General features: G+C 36.7%; 3 protein-coding genes across 4 annotated transcripts; 2 read left to right on the forward strand and 1 right to left on the reverse strand.

The window, feature by feature from the left end:
- Positions 1-431: 431 nt before the first annotated feature.
- On the reverse strand, positions 432-3219 carry LOC121781748 (probable myosin-binding protein 5; the record flags this gene model as incomplete). The annotated part of the gene is made up of 5 exons (XM_042179440.1): positions 432-537; positions 616-838; positions 1290-2153; positions 2288-2749; positions 3006-3219. Coding segments are annotated over 4 exons (1752 nt in total), but the record flags the coding sequence as incomplete, so codon positions are not given.
- Positions 3220-6033: 2814 nt separating this feature from the next.
- On the forward strand, positions 6034-10015 carry LOC121781749 (protein FAR1-RELATED SEQUENCE 5-like). The gene is made up of 3 exons (XM_042179441.1): positions 6034-6136; positions 7427-8159; positions 8590-10015. The coding sequence occupies exons 1-3, from the start codon at positions 6055-6057 to the stop codon at positions 10013-10015; spliced, it is 2241 nt and encodes a 746-aa protein (XP_042035375.1). The 5' UTR covers positions 6034-6054.
- Positions 10016-17938: 7923 nt separating this feature from the next.
- LOC121782239 (MDIS1-interacting receptor like kinase 2-like) lies at positions 17939-20206 on the forward strand. 2 transcript variants are annotated; one of them, XM_042179992.1, is made up of 2 exons: positions 17939-19598; positions 19668-20206. In XM_042179992.1, exons 1-2 carry the CDS (start codon positions 17957-17959, stop codon positions 20039-20041), a joined length of 2016 nt encoding a protein of 671 aa, XP_042035926.1. In that variant the 5' UTR covers positions 17939-17956; the 3' UTR covers positions 20042-20206. The 2 variants fall into 2 exon arrangements, with proteins under 2 accessions (XP_042035926.1, XP_042035927.1); XM_042179993.1 differs by having other exon boundaries at positions 19658-19843.
- The last annotated feature ends 12 nt before the right edge of the window (positions 20207-20218 follow it).

Genomic DNA, 20218 nt, shown 5'->3' on the forward strand with positions numbered 1-20218 from the left:
GCATGTAGAAACGTAGATCATGGATAGTTGAACTGATTTTACCTACACATTTTAAACAAATTTCTCAAGTTTATGACCAGGCTACCTAAGTTCTTGAACGAGTTCCATTTTTTTGCAGTGATTCAATATTACACATAAATATAGAAAGATTAAGTCCGTTTCTGTTCTCTAGCTTAAAGAAAGCTAAACTGCCTTCAACTTTTACATGCTCTTCTTCAATATCTAAGTCTTCATTCATCGATACACAGACGACTGACTTCTAAAGCACGTAAAACATAAACTTTGCATACTTCCTATCATCATCAGAGTATATTTCCATCATGGTCAGAAGGAAAAGCTTCCTTCTGAGTCGGCTTTCTGGCTCGTCTGGCCTGCAAGTAGAGCGTCTGTGACCTGAACATGTCATCCATTGCACCAAGATTCTTGAATCGGACTGAAAAGCTCTGTTGCAACTTCACCTGTGCTGCTGAGCCACGAGCAATCAGGTACGTACGATCTAACATGGAGGAAAGTAATGGAAAACAGAAGGGAAAGGAACTGTAAAAGGCAAGAAAAGGATTTAAGTGTTATATTATTATAAATGATCGATATATTTCCCTATATGTTTCTACCTACATGACTCAGGTTCATGCATCCACTTTGGGGGTGAGAGGATTCGCGCCTTGCCTAATCGCGCGGAGGTGCTCGGCTATCTCCATCAAAAGCTTAGCACCTTCCTCTCCTATCTGGATGGTCTTAGCTGCATGCTTCAAGAAGCCACTATCTGCTTCAACCACTCTCAACCTCTCCTTGATCATAGACACCTCTCTTGTAAGTACAGCTTTGTTTTGACCTCCTTCTACAAACATATCATTGTTTCAGTTTAAGTGACATAATTAACCAAAAGGGAAAATCCCCATATGAGTCACGAAAGATGGTCCAATTCTGGTCCGTCCCACACTTTTCAAGAACTGAATTATAAATCATGAAGTTTGTAATTTTCACAATCATCGCATTTGTCTTCTTTCCGACGAAATGCGCGATGACGTGACAGCTGGTTTTAAACACGTGGAAATGTTATGAATGTTAACTCTCTTCCCTAGGGTGATACATGTTTATATGGGGGTGACGTGTTTAAATCAGCTGCCACATCATCGCGTATTTTTTCAGAAAGGAGCCGGGATGTGATAATTGCAAAATTCGTGATTCATAATTTAGTTTTTGGAAAGTGTGGGATGGACCAGAACTTGAGCATCTTTCATGATTTGTTTGGCAATTTGCCCAAAAAACAATCTTGCTTGTACACATACCTTTGTCTTGATCATCATTCTTGATTGCCTCCATCTCTGCGAAACTCGATTCTCTATCTGAAATCATCTTCTTCTCCAGATCAGTCAAAAGACCGAGAAGATACGACCGCTCCCCCTCAAAATCCAACGACGACTCTCCCTCCATATGGCCCTGAGAAGGATCCTCGCACTCTCTCTGCTCACCTCCATCCAAACCATTACAATCTGACAACCTCCCACTAAAACCCGACGACTGAGACTTCATCTCCGGGAAATCATCATCCGCGTCAACTTCACAAATGTCGCTACCATACTTGTTGATCGTCCCATATTTCACCCGGTAGACATCGAGCTCAGAGCTGAGAGCCTTGACATCATCCTCCTTCTTGATGAGCATGTCCCTCATGAGCTCCAAGGCCTCCTCGTCGTACTCCGCCTGCTCCTCCATCATCCGCTGGTACTGCAAGGCCTCCATCTGGATAGCCGCCTTCTCCTGCTGGATCCGAGTGATCATAGCCATCGCGTTGTTGGCGGCCACAGCTGCAGCACTCCTCTCCTTGTCCAGCTCCACGTACACCGCCATCAAGGTGTCTTGGTCGAGATGGGCTTGCTTCTTGAGACGGTTGAGAACGTCGCTGTCGACCTCGTTGAGAGGGCTTATGTCGAGGGGCTCGACAAGAGTGTCGACTTTGTCGAAATTCAGTTTCTTGCTGCTCCTGCTCAGATTCAGCCATCTAGGACTCTCTTGAGCTGGATCGAACGGCTCCCCGAAATACTTGTTTGCTCTCATGAAATTCGGAGTTCTGTTTAGATCTTCGCCTTGATCCTTCGAGTCTTGCAAGAATGGCGTTATTGCAGCTCGAATGTCCTCTTTGCTAGCTGCAACTCGTCATTATCAATAGCCATGTTTTTTCCATTTTGATCGTCTACAAAAACTAGTCTCGTTCCATTTATTGGTAAGTTACCTGACTTATTTTCCACTAACAATACGTCTATCATCTTATTGGTTAATGTCTTACCTTGATTATCAGCGTCATTCTGTGGAGCGTCCAACTCGACGTTGGACGTGAACTTAAGCTCAGTGTACCTCGACCGCGGCGTCTCTATCCGCCGGAGATCATCGTTCCTGTTCGTCAGCCACGACATCCGCGGAGACGACGTCTCCATTGCCCGGAGCTCGTCGTTTCTGGTCGACATCCTCGGGGACGGCGCAGGAGCTAGAGATATCGTCGACAAATTCCTCAAAAACTTCTTCGACGCCCTCATCTTCAGCGGCTCCCCGCAGCAAGAGCACCACGAATTCGGACCAGACCTGTCATCACCACCGACGTCGCCGTCATCCTTCTTCAGCCGCCTGAGCATCGTCCGCCTCTCGTCGTCCACGATGCGATCAATATCCTTGTTCAGGATATCGGCGACCGTCTTATACTTGTCGCAGTCGGAATCCTTCTCCGTGGCAAACGAGACGCTGCAGGTCTGCGGTATGGATATATTTATTTATTTTGTGCATGACGTAAGCTGAAAATCTTTATATACTCCTTCTGTCCCATTTAAAGTGACTCTCTACTTAAATTATAAAACGACACTGCATAAAATTTCGTGTAAAAAATAAACGCTTCACATTAGATGGGACAAAGTAGTATTTAGCATTATCTTATGATTTTTATTCCTTAGGATTTGATTTGATTTGATTTGATTTGATTTGATTTATTTGTATCAACCTGGCACATGGATCGGATGTCGGAGAGCTTCCGGTGGACGCTACAGTAGCCGAGGGACGACACGTCGCGCTTGTGGATGTCGCAGATGGAGTCGTTGTAGTAGAAGCTAGCGGTGCGTTGGACAAGGACGTGGTCGATGCGGGTGCAGAGGAGGCAGGGGGTGCGGAGGCCGAAGAGGTGGGCGAACTCGTTGGAGAAGAAGGCGATGAGGCCGTCGACGAAGAGGAGGACGATCATGACCCACTCGAGGACCGCGGTGCGGAGTGCGTCGGGGAAGGACTCGATAGGCTGCTCGAGGAGCCACTTCACGAGCTCGATCGGCATTTTGTTTGAATGAATTAATGAACAGATTCTTAGAGAAATATTAGTTTGATAGGATCATGATTCATGAGTCGAACTGATGAGAGCAGGACTCAGATCTAGTGACTTTTCTCTCTCTCTCTACACTTCCCCCTTTTGCTCTCTCTCTCTCTCGATGTGATGCCTGGGTTTGGACATTTGTTCGGAGATGGGAGTTTTGGTGTGCTTTTTTTATGGTGGGAATAACTGAATTAACGGCCAGTCGTGGAAGGGACATTCTAAATTTAGGTTAGGGAGGATTTGTAGGGTATAGGATCGAGTAATCTTAATTAATTATTTTTGTGTTATATATATAGCGGTACATTATTCACGTTTTACCACTTTTGTAACCGTCATTTTAATTATAATACTAAGTTTTAAATTTTTTGAAAAAATTGTTGACCATCAAGTTCAATCAATATCTGGTCAATTGCTAACTTTTGAAAATCGTCGATTATATCAAAATTCTGAACTATTCTATATTTTCGGATTTGGGGGAAATCATGTACTATGATTTATCAGACGAAAAATAATATATTGATGAAACGTTTGATTATTACATGGGATCGTGTAATATAGCTAGCCAATCATGTCTTTCGTTTCTCACACCTTCCCATCTGGTTTCTCGCAAAGGATAACCTACGGCAAATCCTAATCCATCTCCTAATACATACACACAAATTTGCCATAGGTTATCATTTCCCGTTGTTTCCTAACTGATGATGAACCTGAGTGCACTCAAAGAAAACTAGATCAAAGAGAATAGATAGACTAAAAGAAAACTGAGGAAGTGCATTAAAAATGATGTAGTCAACTCACAATCAATAATAAGTATTATATATTGTCGTCAAAATAGTAACGCTATTTCTTAGAATTAAGACGGACCATTTCTTAAAGAGAACAATAATTAGATGAGTATTTGCAAATCAAAATTTGGAATTATATTCCTCTATTTTTCTTGGTGTCCAGTCAATATGAGACACATAATAAACACGAGAGAGTAGTAATACCTAATTCATTAAATATACACACTTAACATCAAACACAATAAAATCCATCTTCATATAATTCTTCACTATTTAAATATATTATACAAATGAAAGTGAAAATGTATATTCAATTAAAAATATCGGATCCATGTTTTGTGAGTAATTGCAATTAAACTACTCATAACGGTAAAATTATTCAGAAATTGCATTCAAGATAAAATTTTCATATATTTTTGGATAACGAGAAGAATGAGTTATTAGATTGTCCAAGACTTGTCTCGTATGTCCAATCAACAATCCATAAAAAAGGAGTATAATTAATCTAAATCAAAGAAAACTAGATCAAAGAGAATAGATAGACTGAAAGAAAACTGAGGAAGTGCATTGAAAAGGATACAGTCAACTCACAATAAATAATATTGTCGTCAAAATACATTAAAAAAGGCAATTCAAATAGTGTAAATAATTAAGTAATTCATTAAATACACACACCTCACCAGCAGAAATTACAGTTTCTTAAACGGAGTAAATTCATCTCTTCCACAATTACAATAGTATACTACTACTATCATTTAATCTTCGTCTTCGTCTTCGACTTCATCAAGCAAATCATACCACTTCTGTGCGATTTCCTCGAAAACCAAGGATTTATGATTGTGAGAGGAGGTGAATGAATCCCTTGCACAAGAAAAATGAATCCAATAATCGCATTGTGAACAGGAGAAAGCAGGTTGATCTACCAATCCTGGAATGATTTTGTGGCAATACACACACTTCTCATTTCTTCCGAAAGAAAGCATCCGTTTGAGTGTGAGAGTATGAGAGTGACAAGGAATATCAAATTTGCCTCCGAACTTGACTTTGGACAAATAGCCAAGTGAGGGAATGCAGTTCACGTGGAAAGAGTAGTCACATTTAGCACAGTGGTACAACCAATACTTGAGCTCTATACCTTCCTCACACACCTCACAGATGTCGTGGTCACTACCGCGACTAGTAGTGATCAAATGCAGAGGATGTTGATCGAATTTATGGAAATTAATCCTTTTTGGTACACTTCAAATGAATGTAGAAATCACAGATAGTGCACCTATAGACATCAAGAATGAGGGAGCCGTGGGAACAGCAACTGATGGAAGATGTCACCGAACAGGAGGTGCGAAAGAGAAGGTGTTGGTTGTGTGAGCTGTGCTTTGTAATACTTGGAGCAGTCATGCACGAAATATCAACCATTACGGGGTTATCATAAGGAGGCATTCTATTATAAGGAAAGTAGTAGCAAGGTCCATACTAATATGAGGAAAGTTGTGTGAGCTGTGACTGTGAATTATATATATATATATATATATATATATATATATATATATATATATATATATATATAGAGTAGTGATCAATGTATAACTAATCTTAAGTGTATAACTAGAGAACAAATCTCAGCCACACATCTTAATGGAACAAATATTATTTATTTTAATTATTGAAAATATGTTGAGGGTAATTTTGGAAATTGCTTTCTTAATTTAAATCTGCGATCAAACATGCAAATCTGCGATCAAATTACTCCATAATCTGCGATCTTTTCTTTCCTTCCAAACTTGCGATCCGATTTTTTTCCAAATTTCGTTCCAAATCTTATTACTTCATTCAAATCGCGATTGAATTCAATTCGACGCGATTCAATTCGTTATTCAATCCGTTCATCGCGATTCAAATCAATCATCGTGATTCAAATCAATGGATTCAATTATGAGGTCGGACGAAGATTATTTCGATTCCGATTCATCAGCTTCGGGCGAGGAAGCTGAGACTTCTAAAGGTAATCATTATTCGTTCAATTCTATAACAATTACTTCACTCTTGTTCAATTCTATAACAATTCCTACTATTTATTAATATACAATATTTTCGTGTATTGTGATTATGAAAACCGTAGTTTTTGTGATTAGATTTATAGTTGTTTCACTGATGTTAAGTGATTATGAAAATCGTATGGTCTTTGTATTATGTTTACATGGTTAGATTTACAGTTGTTTTGCAAATAAGAGTGAAGTGAAATCAGAATAAGAGTGATCTGTTTTGTGAACAAGAGTGATGTGTTTTGTGAACAAGAGTGATGTGTTTTGTTAACATGAGTGATGTGTTTTGTGAACAAGAGTTATGTGTTTTGTGAACAAGAGTGATGTGTTTTGTTAACATGAGTGATGTGTTTTGTGAACAAGAGTGATGCCCTCAGAATAAGAGTGATGTGTTTACATCACTCTTATTCTGATTTTACTTCACTCTTGTTCACAAAACACTTCACTCTTGTTCAGAAAATACTTCACTCTTGTTCACAAAACACATCACTCTTATTCTGATTTTACTTCACTCTTGTTCACAAAACACATCACTCTTATTCTGATTTTACTTCACTCTTGTTCAGAAAACACTTCACTCTTGTTCACAAAACACATCACTCTTATTCTAATTTTACTTCACTCTTGTTCACAAACCACTTCACTCTTATTCTCATTTTACTTCACTCTTGTTCACAAAACACTTCACTCTTGTTCACAAAACACTTCACTCTTGTCAGTAACATCAAAGCATTATGAAGAATATGGGAAAACCAATAACATAGATGTGGAAAAAATGATTGTAAACTTCAAGCGTTCATGAACTATTGTAGAAAACTTCATCAGTGAATTAACAAGTACTTATTTTACATTAATATCTTGTTTACTATTTAATTCACTGTTGTGTTTTGTAAACCACTAAATGATGTGTTTCGTGAAGAAGAGTGAAGTAAAATCAGAATAAGAGTGAAGTGTTTTCTGAACAAGAGTGAAGTAAAATCAGAATAAGAGTGATGTGTTTTGCAAATAAGAGTGAAGTAAAATCAGAATAAGAGTGATGTGTTTTGTGAACAAGAGTGAAGTGTTTTGTGAACAAGAGTGAAGTGTTTTGTGAACAAGAGTGAAGTAAAATGAGAATAAGAGTGATGTGTTTTGTAAACAAGAGTGAAGTAAAATCAGAATAAGAGTGGTGTGTATTGTGAACAAGAGTTAAGTCTTTTTCTGAACAAGAGTGCAGTAATCTCATTATTAGAGTGCTGTGTTTTTTACAGTGGTTTGCGTACCAAAATGCCCAGATGAATTGAAACCAAAAATTGGACAAAGTTTCATGACCCTTGATCGTGCATTGGACTTCTACAATAATTATGCTCGATATGTTGGATTTGACACCCGTAAAAAGGGATCGAAAAAGGAAAAAGATGTCACTACTTGGATTTACGTGGTGTGTAGCCGAGAAGGTACAAAGCAAAGAAACAGTAAACAATCTGAGGTGAAACGAAAGCGTTCTTCTATTAAGTGCTATTGTAATGCTAAAGTGTCTTGGAAGTATATTATGGGTGTTGGTTATGTTATACAAAGTTTCGTTGAAGACCATAATCATGAGATGGTTGAGGAACGCCATAAGCGTTTTATGAATTTGAACCGTAATTTGGATTTAGTCCATCAGAAATTCATCCTCGATTGTGCTAATGCAAATATTGGTCCAACTTTAAGTTTTAGCTTACTTAAAGAAGTGCTTGGTGGATTAGATTATGTAGGGTGTACTGTTTTAGAAGTGCGCAACTATAGACGTGACCTTAGAGCTTATGTAGAAGGAGCTGATGCACAAATGTTATTGAATGAGTTGCGAAGGAAGAAGGAGTTGTGTAGTGCATTTACATATGAGTATGAGGTCAACTCAAAGGATAGGATGACACGATTGTTTTGGTGTGATCCTACTGCCAGAAGAAACTACCATTTGTATGGAGATATTGTTTCGTTTGATACGACATACTCCACAAACAGGTATGTGCACACTAATTACTCTTTTGTTAAATTGTTTTCTGAAATCATAACATGAGTGATGTGTTTCTGAAAAAGAGTGAAGTGTTTTGTGAACAAGAGTGAAGTGTTTTCTTAACAAGAGTAATGTGTTTTGTGAAAAAGAGTGATGTATTTTTCTGCATGCTTATATTGATGTGTTTTCTGAAATCATAACAAGAGTGAAGTGTTTTGTGAAAAAGAGTGAAGTATTGTCTGAACAAGAGTGACGTGTTTTGTGAAAAAGAGTGATGTATTTTTCTGCATGCTTATATTGATGTGTTTTCTGAAATCATAACAAGAGTGAAGTGTTTTGTGAAAAAGAGTGAAGTATTGACTGAACAAGAGTGACGTATTTTGTGAAAAAGAGTGATGTGTTTTCTGCATGCTTATAGTGAATTGTTTTTCATTTCAGATACTGTATGATATTTGCTCCTTTTACGGGCAAGGATAATCATGGTCGCCCTGTGACATTTGCTGCTGGCCTTTTGTCCAAGGAAAATGCCAACTCCTTTTCATGGTTATTTAACCAATTTGTAAAGTGTATGGGTGTGGCTCCCAAACTCATTGTAACCGACCAAGACTTAGGAATGAAAGTTGCTGTTGAGGAGGTCCTTGTCAATACAAGACACCGGTGGTGTATGTGGCACGTTATGAATAAAGTTGCTGACAAATTGCCAAAGAACATGCTTGGTAGTGAACAATTAAAGAAGGAACTGAATGCATGTGTATGGTCAGAGTTGATAGAACCTGATGCATTTGAGGAAACTTGGCATGCTATAATGGAAAGATATGGGCTGACCAATAATGTCTGGTTTTCATCAATGTTTGCATCCAGAAAATTTTGGGTTCCAGCCTTTTTCCGTGATTTTTCGATGAGTTCGTTGATAAAGACAACTTCTATATCTGAATCACAAAATAACTTCTTCAAAAGGTACTCAAAGTCTCGGGCTAACCTTATGCAATTTTATATGAACTATAATCATGCTCTGGAGACTCAAAGAAGTAATAGTGCAAAGCTTGAATACTATGATTCAACAAAAGTACCTATTTTGCGAACAGGATTGGAAATCGAGAAACATGCATCGACGATATATAGTGGTAGTGCTTATACTGAAATTCAAGAAGAGATAGTATATGCATGTTTCTCTTTGTCTTGTGCAACTCTAGGAGTGTCTACCAATACAGATATTGAAGTATATGACATAAAGGACAAGGATTCAAACTCATGGACAGTGACTTACTCCATTGGTGATGACACCTATTTGTGTGGATGCAAAAAATTTGAAAGACTTGGTCTATTGTGCAGCCATATATTTTGTGTGTTGAAACATAATTTTGTTAAGTTGATACCCGATAAGTTGCATGGAGGAAGATGGTTGAAGTCACAGTTTGTGAAGCCAATACATGGAGGTTTTTGTGATGATCAAGAAATACACCTTGCTGTGGACAAGAAGAAGATTGCATTTAAAAACTTGTACGGATTATTCATTGAAACAGCACAAAGCATTGAAGGGAACATTGATCAAATCAATGCATTCGCTGCAATTATTGAAGAAGGTAGGAAGCAGCTTCTTGGCGAAGATGTTGTTCTGTCTTCCACACAGAAGAGAGCAATGATTGAGAACTTCTATGGCTCACATGTCCCGAACAATATTGAAGTTCATCCTCCTGAGGTTGTTAGTACAAAGGGAAGTGGAAGTAGGAAGAAATCGAAGAGGGAGTCAGCAATAAAGTTAGCAATGAAACCTGGCCGAAAGTGTGGAAACTGTCATGAGATTGGACACCATGATTCTAGGAACTGCAAAAAGGTTAATGAGAAGTCAAATCAGAGGCAATGAGGATTTGTATAGAAATAGTTCACATTGTAGTATTTTTAGAGTACTAATGATTCATTTTATTACACTTTTGAGTGAATTTTATCTCAATGCGAATTTTTAGAGTACTAATGCTCAAGTGCCAGTAAGTTCATCACTCTTGTTCACAGAACGCATCACTCTTACTGTCATTTTACTTCACTCTTGTTCACAAAACACATCACTCTTACTTTGATTTTACTTCACTCTTGTTCACAAAACACATCACTCTTACTCTGATTTTACTTCACTCTTGTTCACAAAACACATCACTCTTACTTTGATTTTACTTCACTCTTGTTCATTAAACACCTCACTCTTACTCTGATTTTACTTCACTCTTGTTCACAAACGCATCACTCTTACTGTCATTTTACTTTAGTCTTGTTCACAAACGCATCACTCTTACTGTCATTTTACTTCACTCTAGTTCACAAAACACATCACTCTTACTCTGATTTTACTTCACTCGTGTTCACAAAACACATCACTCTTATTCTGATTTTGTTACACTCTTGTTCACAAAACACATCACTCTTATTCTGATTTTACTTCACTCTTCTTCACGAAAGACTTCACTCTTATTCTGAGTTTACTTCACTCTTCTTCACGAAACACATCATTTAGTGGTTTACAAAACACAACAGTGAATTAAATAGTAAACAAGATATTAATGTAAAATAAGTACTTGTTAATTCACTTATGAAGTTTTCTACAATAGTTCATGAACGCTTGAAGTTTACAATCATTTTTTCCACATCTATGTTATTGGTTTTCCCATATTCTTCATAATGCTTTGATGTTACTGACAACATATTCAGTGACTGATGGTTTTTTTCCGACAATAATAATGCGCTGCAATACTTTGCTCTCAGTCTTTGGAGTATTCCTTTGCTTCTTGTAGTTAATCCACACTTCCAATCTTGTTCGCGCTCACCATGATAACATTCCAAATGTCGCATCAAAAAAACTCCGCAATCTTCTACATTTGATGTTGTTCTCCAAGGCATTTTGAGCCTTATTATACTCACATCCTTTATTGATTTGGTTTGGTTGTGATGCCCCATTTTTGTCAAATAATGACAAAAATATAATTTCTGCAATATATCATCATGAATATCAGATGTAGTTCACTATAAAGAGAACTATAATTCATTGTAATCACAAAAATACTGCACTGTATATCGTGTATACTTACCACATTTTCAGGTATGCCACCATATTTGACTGTTATGTCCACATCGTCAGCATTCTTTGAATTGTCAATCAGCACTATACTGTTAGTACTAAATCTGAAGCATATGGTATAGTAATGTTCCGCAGCACAAATTGGAAAGAACACCTACATAGATAATAATAATAATTTCAGAATAAAAACAACTAGAGAATATAATAAAGAATCAATTGTGTTCAGTATTTACCAAATCTACGTCGGCCCATTTGAAATACGGAATTTGTTCAACCTCAGTTTGTAAATTGTCACAGAATCTATCAATTATGGTCATGAGGTCGACCCCATCAGGCCGGTGAACAACTGTATACAGCTGAAAAATGAGACAAGTTAAATCTGGATTGAAATAATTCACTTTGTTTTACTTCACCCTTGTTCACAAAACACATCACTCTTACTTTGATTTTACTTCACTCTTGTTCACAAAACACTTCACTCGTAAATCTAACCATGTAAACATAATACAAAGGCCATACGGTTTTCATAATCACTTAAAATCAATGAAACAACTATAAATCTTACCACAGAAACTGCGGTTTTCATAATCACAATACTGTTCAAAATTTATTCTATTCTTACTGTTGGGTATGTTGTGAAAAAGAGGCGCCTCGATGAAGATAGGGACCTGTATTCTTCCATGTTATTTAAATAAGAAGCCCATGCACTTATCACACCCACTTCTATTAGCGTATGTGGCAACAGTGAACAGAATTCTCTTTTTGTTACCATTATGACATCATCATCATACACTATGGTGTCCCTGTTCAAACATGTGTGTGTGTTAGCACATATTTTGTATGTTTTTTTTTTCTAAATCAGAACTATAATATAAATCTTACTCATTTAATTCATTTGTTGTCATAATCCACAAAAAGACTTGTGACTCTTTCAAGGTAAACTTGGTTTTAGCCTTAACCACTCTTTCATGGAATGGAGATTTCAATGCAGCTGATATTTTCTTCTCAGCTTTTGAGCGTATCTCCATTTGTTCAATCCTAGCAGTTTCCTGTCAGGGCAAGAATGATATGAAAACATCACTATATAAGACATATAGTTCACTTGATGTTTGTTAAAAGTGTTGGTGAATGGATGAGATATATCATTGTTTAACACTTACAATGTCTGGATTGTAAACTACTATTTCGGTTGAAGGATTTTTGCCAGATACATTTAACTCTGATTGAACACAATCATCATCAGCATATATCTCCATGCATGCTTCTATTGCAGATGCAATTTGGGCATCCACAATGTCGTCCTATTTTCATAATAAGAAATGAAAACACATCACTATCAACACGATTTTTACTTCACACTTGTTTACAAAACACATCACTCTTATTGATATTTCACTTCACTCTTGTTCACAAAACACTTCACTCTTGTTCACAAAACACATCACTCTTGTTCAGAAATCACTTCACTCTTGTTCATAACACACATCATTCTTACTTCGATTTTACTTCACTCTTGTTCACAAAACAAATCAATATTATTCTTATTTCACTTCACTCTTGTTAACAAATCACATCACTCTTATTCAGAAAACACTTCACTCTTGTTCACAAAACACATCACTCTTTTCAGAAAACACTTCACTCTTGTTCACAAAACACATCACTCTTATTCTGAATTCACTTCACTCTTGTTAACAAACACATCACTATACACATGCAACACAGAAACCTCACTTAACAATGGAACACATCACTCGAAGCACTTTTTTATACCTTCATCTGTGTGTTTTGTGATGTTGCTTTAGCTACATCTTCATAAAATTCATTTGTCTCCTGCAAATAGTGAAATGCGATATAACATAAGAATAAAAAGTCAAAAAAGTAAATAAATATTATGCATTAGTACATAACATAATACAAATTGTTTTTAGTTCACTCTGAATCAAATGTCAAGTGTTAAAGTTCAACAGACCACAATCAAATTGTTTAAAATATCCATGGTTTCTATTCCAAATCTTGAACTTACTGGTTTCTTTCCCAAGTTAATATCAGGGAAAATTGTTGTGCCTTCATTCACTAATTTGCATTTTTCATCATGGATTTCCATCAGTTTTTCCACAAGCTGAATCCATTCTGGATCATCTTCTTGATCATCTTCCATAGCTTGTGTCATGTTTTCAATTGGCTTAGAAACAGCTTGGTCCCCTTGATCAACCTCCACACCAACCATCTTTAGTGCATTTATAGCTGCAACTTTGAAGCAATTGATGTCATTGGTATTTGCTGGAGCAACCTTTATATACCTCATCATTTTACTAATTGCATCTGCAGCCTCCCTAATTGAACTTTTAATTTCATCAGACGAAGGAACTTGATCAGTTGAAGGGGGGCATCATCAGTTGAATGGGGGACATCATCAGTTGAAGGGGGGGCTTCAACACGTAAAGTTGCTTCATCAGTTGAAGGGACAGAGGTAGTGACAGTTATTGAATCCTTGTTGGCATATAAAGATTCAATGGAGACAGGATCAATGATACTTTCTATGCTTCCTCTTCCAATGGTGCCTCCATTATCAAATTCCATCTGTCCTCTCTCCTTAAGAATGAATTCTGTCCAGTTACGGACAGTTGGGAATCTTCTAACCACCAGTCTTGTTCTGTAGACAACCCTATCTACATAGCATGCCTGCAAAAACAGATCAATAATAAAATGCATTACAAGGACTTCACTCTTATTCTGATTTACTTCACTCTTGTTTACAAAACACTTCACTCTTATTCTCATTTTACTTCACTCTTGTTCACAAAAAACTTCACTCTTATTCTCATTTTACTTCACTCTTGTTCACAAAACACTTCACTCTTGTTCACAAAACACTTCACTCTTGTTCTGATTTTACTTCACTCTTGTTCACAAAACACTTCACTCTTATTCACATTTTACTTCACTCGCAAAACACATCACTCTTATTCTGGTTTTACTTCACTCTTGTTTACAAAACACTTCACTCTTATTCTCATTTACTTCACTCTTGTTCACAAAACACATCACTCTTATTCTCATTTTACTTCACTCTTGTTCACAAAACACATCACTCTTGTTCACAAAACACTTCACTCATGTTCTGATTTTACTTCACTCTTGTTCACAAAACACTTCACTCTTATTCACATTTTACTTCACTCTTGTTTACAAAACACATCACTCTTATTCTGATTTCACTCATGTATAAAAAACACATCACTCTAACCATGCTTTTACTACTTAACCGTGAAAAACATCACTCTAAATTTGATTTTACTTCACTCTAAGCATGTTTTTACTTCACTATAAAGGAGTGGTTAAAATAGAAAACTCACCAAGAGGAAAGTGATTGGTCCAGTGAATGGGGTGGATTTGTTCTTGAGTTTCCAGCTATCATGTGCTGTGATTAGCGTATCCAACACGTAGCTGCACCAATTGTACTGCCTCACATTTGAAATGTTGCCAATATCGTCCATGATACGGCCAAGACATTTTCCGTTGGCAGTTGGTGAGATCAGAACATTGTCCAACAGAATAAGAAATATTTTCTTAAACCACTAACCACCTTCTAGATCACTATCAAGCTGCTCTTGCAAATCAGCTGGGGTTATTGCTTTGTTCTTCTTAGCATTGACAATGGTCTTCATCACATCATTCATTTCATGCTTCTTTTCTCTTTTAATCATCAACTCTCCTCTTGGCAGTCCCAACGTAGCATACACATCCTCCTCAGTGATGTGTAATGGTTGATCATCAACAAGTTTTATTCTGGAGCAGTTGTCATGATTAAAATTTTCAAGTAGTGAAAATGCCATGTCAGCAGGAATACATCGTATCTTCAAATGCACAAGCTGTCCGAAACCCATCTCTTCCAGAGCAGCTTTTTGTTTGGAGTTCATTTTCTCAATGGCATCAACCAAAACTTTCACCCCTATCTTAATGACCAATTTAGGTCTTCTGATTTTACAAGTAATAGCTTTGTCACTCTTTGCTTTAGCCTGTTTCTTTCTGGCAGGCATTTCTGGTTTGTCGATGCATTGTGACCTCCCACGCTTTGAGGCTAAATACATACAAGATTTTTGATCAAATTCGTGAATACACACTTAATATAGCTCAAAATTATACATTAATAACTATGCCCAATACATAAATAATTACATAACTCACTCTCTGGTTTCTGCATATCATTTTTCTTTTTTGACCTTATTTCGGCAGAAGTTGTTGTTCGAAGAACATCCTGTTGATTTATTGTGCTTATTTCAGTTGTACGTGCAGCACTTTGTTGCAGTCTATCTTCACGCATCTTAGACCTTTTTTCGGCTGCAGCAACTTCATGGATATGAGGAAAAAAATCAATATAGCAAAAAATCAGACACATCACACTTGTTCACAAAACACATCACTCTTATTCTGATTTCACTTCACTTTTGTTCATAAAACACTTCACTCTTGTTCACAAAACACTTCACTCTTGTTCAGAAAACGCATCATTCTTGTTTACAAAAGGCATCACTCTTGTTCAGAAAAGACTACACTCTTGTTCAGGAAAAACTTCACTATTGTTCAGAAAACACATCACTCTTGTTACAAAAACACATCACTCTTATTCTGATTTCACTTCACTTTTGTTCATAAAACACTTCACTCTTGTTCACAAAACACTTCACTCTTGTTCAGAAAACGCATCATTCTTGTTTACAAAAGGCATCACTCTTGTTCAGGAAAAACTTCACTATTGTTCAGAAAACACTTCACTCTTGTTCACAAAACACATCACTCTTGTTCAGAAAACACTTCACTCTTGTTCAGGAAACACTTCACTCTTTTTTGCAGAACAACTATAAATCTAACCATGTAAACGTAATACAAAGGCTATATGGTTTTCATAATCACTAAACATCACTGAAATAACTATAAATCTTACTACAGAAACTACGGTTTTCATAATCACTTAACATCAGTGAAACAACTATAAATCTAAACACAGAAACTACGGTTTTCATATTCACAGCAAACGAAGATATTGTATATTAAAATTAATAAATAGTAGGAATGACTCACGGTTCGAGCCTGAGTGAAGTGAAACGGAACTTCCGGTTGTTTTTTTCTTTGTTCGTTCGAAAGCTACAAAGAATACAAATCTAAATCAGATCTAAAATAAAACCTAGAAATGATTGTTAATCAGTAGGAAACTTACTTTTTGAAAAATCCTTTTGATTTGTATCCATTTGTTTGACAAAGTAGATGATGCTGACGAGTTGAATTCGGTTTAATCGGCGACGGCGACGGCGACGGCTTGAATGCGGTTGAGTCGGCGATTCGGATTGAACAGAGGAGAACGAGAGAGACGAACTGAATCGGCGCGAATTTCTGAATGACTAACACAATTTTGGATTTAATTCGATGGTGTAATGACAATAATACCCCTGACTTGTTATTATGGAGTAAATTTGTGATTGAGGGAGCTAATATCTCATTAAATTCGAAAACTAATATTAGCCCTTGATTTTTTTGATCTTGTGGCTATTATTTGTTCTCTAGTTATATGGTTAAGAGGTGTTTGCCATAGATCACTACTCTATATATATATATATATATATATATATATATATAGGGAGATGATCAAAATAAGTATGTGTTTAAATCCAGAAATGCAGACCAAATCTTGGCCATAGGATTAGATGATCTAATGGTCAATAATTAACCAAAAACACGGAAGGTCATAATTAAGCAATTTTAGGTCATATTATAATATTTGGGTTTAATGTCATGCTAAGATCGTTTTAGGTCATGCTTTGTTAGCATGACCTAAAAATTACCTAATTATGACCTAAAAGTGACCTAATTATGATATTGTTCTGCGTTTCTATATTTAAATCTAGTTTTGCATAGATCAAAACCCTATATATATATATATATATATATATATATATATATATATATATATATAGGGTTTTGATCTATGCAAAACTAGATTTAAATACAGAAATGCAGAACAATATCATAATTAGGTCACTTTTAGGTCATAATTAGGTAATTTTTAGGTCATGCTAACAAAGCATGACCTAAAACGATCTTAGCATGACATTAAACCCAAATATTATAATATGACATAAAATTGCTTAATTATGACCTTCCGTGTTTTTGGTTAATTATTGACCATTAGATCATCTAATCCTAGGGCCAAGATTTGGTCTGCATTTCTGGATTTAAACACATACTTATTTTGATCATCTCCCTATATATATATATATATATATAATTTTTCTTCACAATTTTGAAAAACATACTACAACTATTTTACTAATTGGCATAGTTAGATAGATAATTGGTAGTACTAATATTAATATGTTTGACAAAATTAGCAAGTACACAAAATAGATTATATACGTGATGCATTTATTTTCTACAAGTTTAATTATCATCACTTAGTAAATTAGTCCTTAGAAAAAGCTACACTTTAATTAAAAAGAAAAAAAAAACCTCACGTAACGTAATGCAATACAATGGAAAAGGAAAGTTTTGGAAAATTTGATTGTAGTCATTGAATAATTCAGGCATTGACTTTGATTTTTATGTTGTTCACTCATTAAATGTGTGGTGTCAATAATTACCATTAGAAACTTGCAAGTTTATATAAAGTGATATCAGAGGTATGAATAGAGGATTAAGAAACAGAATCATATATATGTGAACAAGAGAATACTATAAAAGATGAATGTCGTGTTTGTTGCTAATGCTATTATCATCACTGTGAGCATCTGCTCATTGCTGATCAATAACGTAGCTGCTTCAAACTCGAGCAGAGAATTGAAGGCGTTGATGGATTTTGGATGGCCTTATATCAACTCCACTGCTCATCACTGCCACATGGAAGGCATTACCTGTGACGATCATGGCCGCGTTGCAGAGCTAAGCCTACAAACTGTTGTAGGATGCGATGATGAATTTCAGTGTCACGACGTTGGCTATTTGGATCCACTTGTTTTCACATCACTCACTAGCATTCATCTCACCGAATGTGGTCTCTATGGAGCTATCCCACCAAACATAGGTTACCTCTCCAACCTATCTTATCTCAATTTCTCGAATAATCTACTCAATTCCCAACTGCCTCTTTCATTGGCAAACCTCAGTGAGTTACTTGTGCTTGACATTTCTTATAACTATGGCATTTATGGTCTGATTCCACCTGATATAGGAAGCTTATCCAAACTTACTCATCTCTATTTGAGCTTCAATAACATCAATGGCTCTTTGCCCTCAACTATGAGCCAATTAACAAGATTGGAAATCTTGAAATTGGATGGCAATAGGTTGGAAGGTGTTTTCGAAGCAGGAATACACATGCTTCCTTCTATCAAAACCATAGGCCTCAGAGAGTGTTCAATAGGAGGAAGGATACCTTCTCAACTGGGAAATGTTGCTAATGCAAAGTTTCTTAATATCAATCTTTCTACAAACCATCTTATTGGTGAAGTCCCTATATCTATTTCAAGTTTGGAGGGAATCGATTTGTCCTATAATAATTTAGAAGGTGAGATTCCAGCCAACGTATGGCGTAAGTTTGGGATCGAATCGTTCCAAGGGAACACCAATTTACATCCTCCAAAGGAATCCAGGATTCAAGAAAAACGAGACAATTCAAAATTAATTCTTGCTGTGGTGATGGTATTTGTCTGTGTGTTTCTGTTTACACTTTTCTTTGGAGTCTTTTTGTTGAGAAAGAAAGCAGTAGTTGCAGCCACACCTGATTTGGGACATGGAAACATATTCAAGATATGGAATTTCGATGGCAACATGGCATATCAAGACATCATCGAAGCAACCCAAGACTTTGACTTGAGATACTGCATTGGAACTGGTGCCTACGGAAGCGTCTATAGAGCAGTATTGCCCACGAGAAAAGTTGTTGCAGTTAAAAAGCTTCACAGTTTTGAAGGAGATAATCCTACTTTTGACTCCTCTTTTAGGAATGAAGCCAAGCTTCTCTCTCAGATTCGCCACCGTAATATTGTGAAGCTTCTCGGCTTCTGTATGCACCAACGGAGCATGTTTCTCATCTACGACTACATGGAAAGAGGAAGCCTCTTTAGCGTGTTAAAGGATGACGACGAAGCTGTGGAGCTGAACTGGAAGAAGAGGTTAAATGTGGTGAAGGGCATTGCAAATGCCCTATCTTACATGCATCATGATTGCAGCCCTCCTATTTTACACAGAGACATATCGAGCAAAAACATACTCTTGGATTCAGAGTTCGAAGGCTGTTTATCTGATTTTGGGACAGCTAGATTGTTGGATCCAGATTCATCTAATCAGACCCTACCTGTGGGAACTCGAGGATATATTGCACCAGGTACGCACACCATAACATAGTTTAATGTAGCAACTGTTTTCATGACGATGACATGTTAGTTGGATGCAGAGTTGGCCTTCACAATGGTTGTTACAGAAAAATGTGATGTATACAGCTTTGGAGTTTTGGCATTGGAAGTCATGTTTGGAGATCATCCAGGGGATTTCATTTCCTCCATGACAATGGTGAAGAGATCCACGCAGTTTGTTCAAAACATGATGGTGCAACAACTCATGGACAAGAGGATACCATCTCCAGACGAAGATGTAAGAGTGTCGAGGGAAGTGGTTGGAGTGGTGAAAACAGCACTGAGATGCATAAGCTCTGATCCAAACTCGCGGCCGTGTATGAAGGAGGTGTCTCAGGAGCTCGCTAAACATCCACCACGGTTGACAATGCCATTCCGCTCAATATCAGTGCTTCATCTCATGCACACAGACTGAGCTCCTATGAATATTCCTTATTTTCTTCTTCTTCTTTTTCTTCAATTATGTAGTGAATATTTGTAGAATCAAGATGTAATGTATCTTGGTATAGGTCATCCCTAGTTACTTTTGTTCTGTTTTTTACAAACTAGGTTATTTTACTTAGCTTAGTCCTTATGGAAACTATTGCATTAA

The sequence above is a fragment of the Salvia splendens genome, chromosome 20 (genome assembly GCF_004379255.2).
Source record: "Salvia splendens isolate huo1 chromosome 20, SspV2, whole genome shotgun sequence".
Taxonomy (NCBI): Eukaryota; Viridiplantae; Streptophyta; class Magnoliopsida; order Lamiales; family Lamiaceae; genus Salvia; species Salvia splendens.

What these genes read in the sequence shown, in the direction of transcription:
- LOC121781749 (XM_042179441.1), top strand. Translation starts at nt 6,055, where the DNA reads ATGGATTCAATTATGAGGTCGGACGAAGATTATTTCGATTCCGATTCA. An exon ending in GGAAGCTGAGACTTCTAAAG is followed by an intron (nt 6,137 to 7,426) that starts GTAATCATTATT and finishes TGTTTTTTACAG; the next exon opens with TGGTTTGCGTACCAAAATGC. An exon ending in ACGACATACTCCACAAACAG is followed by an intron (nt 8,160 to 8,589) that starts GTATGTGCACAC and finishes TTTTCATTTCAG; the next exon opens with ATACTGTATGATATTTGCTC.
- LOC121782239 (XM_042179992.1), top strand. Translation starts at nt 17,957, where the DNA reads ATGAATGTCGTGTTTGTTGCTAATGCTATTATCATCACTGTGAGCATC. An exon ending in TCGAGGATATATTGCACCAG is followed by an intron (nt 19,599 to 19,667) that starts GTACGCACACCA and finishes AGTTGGATGCAG; the next exon opens with AGTTGGCCTTCACAATGGTT.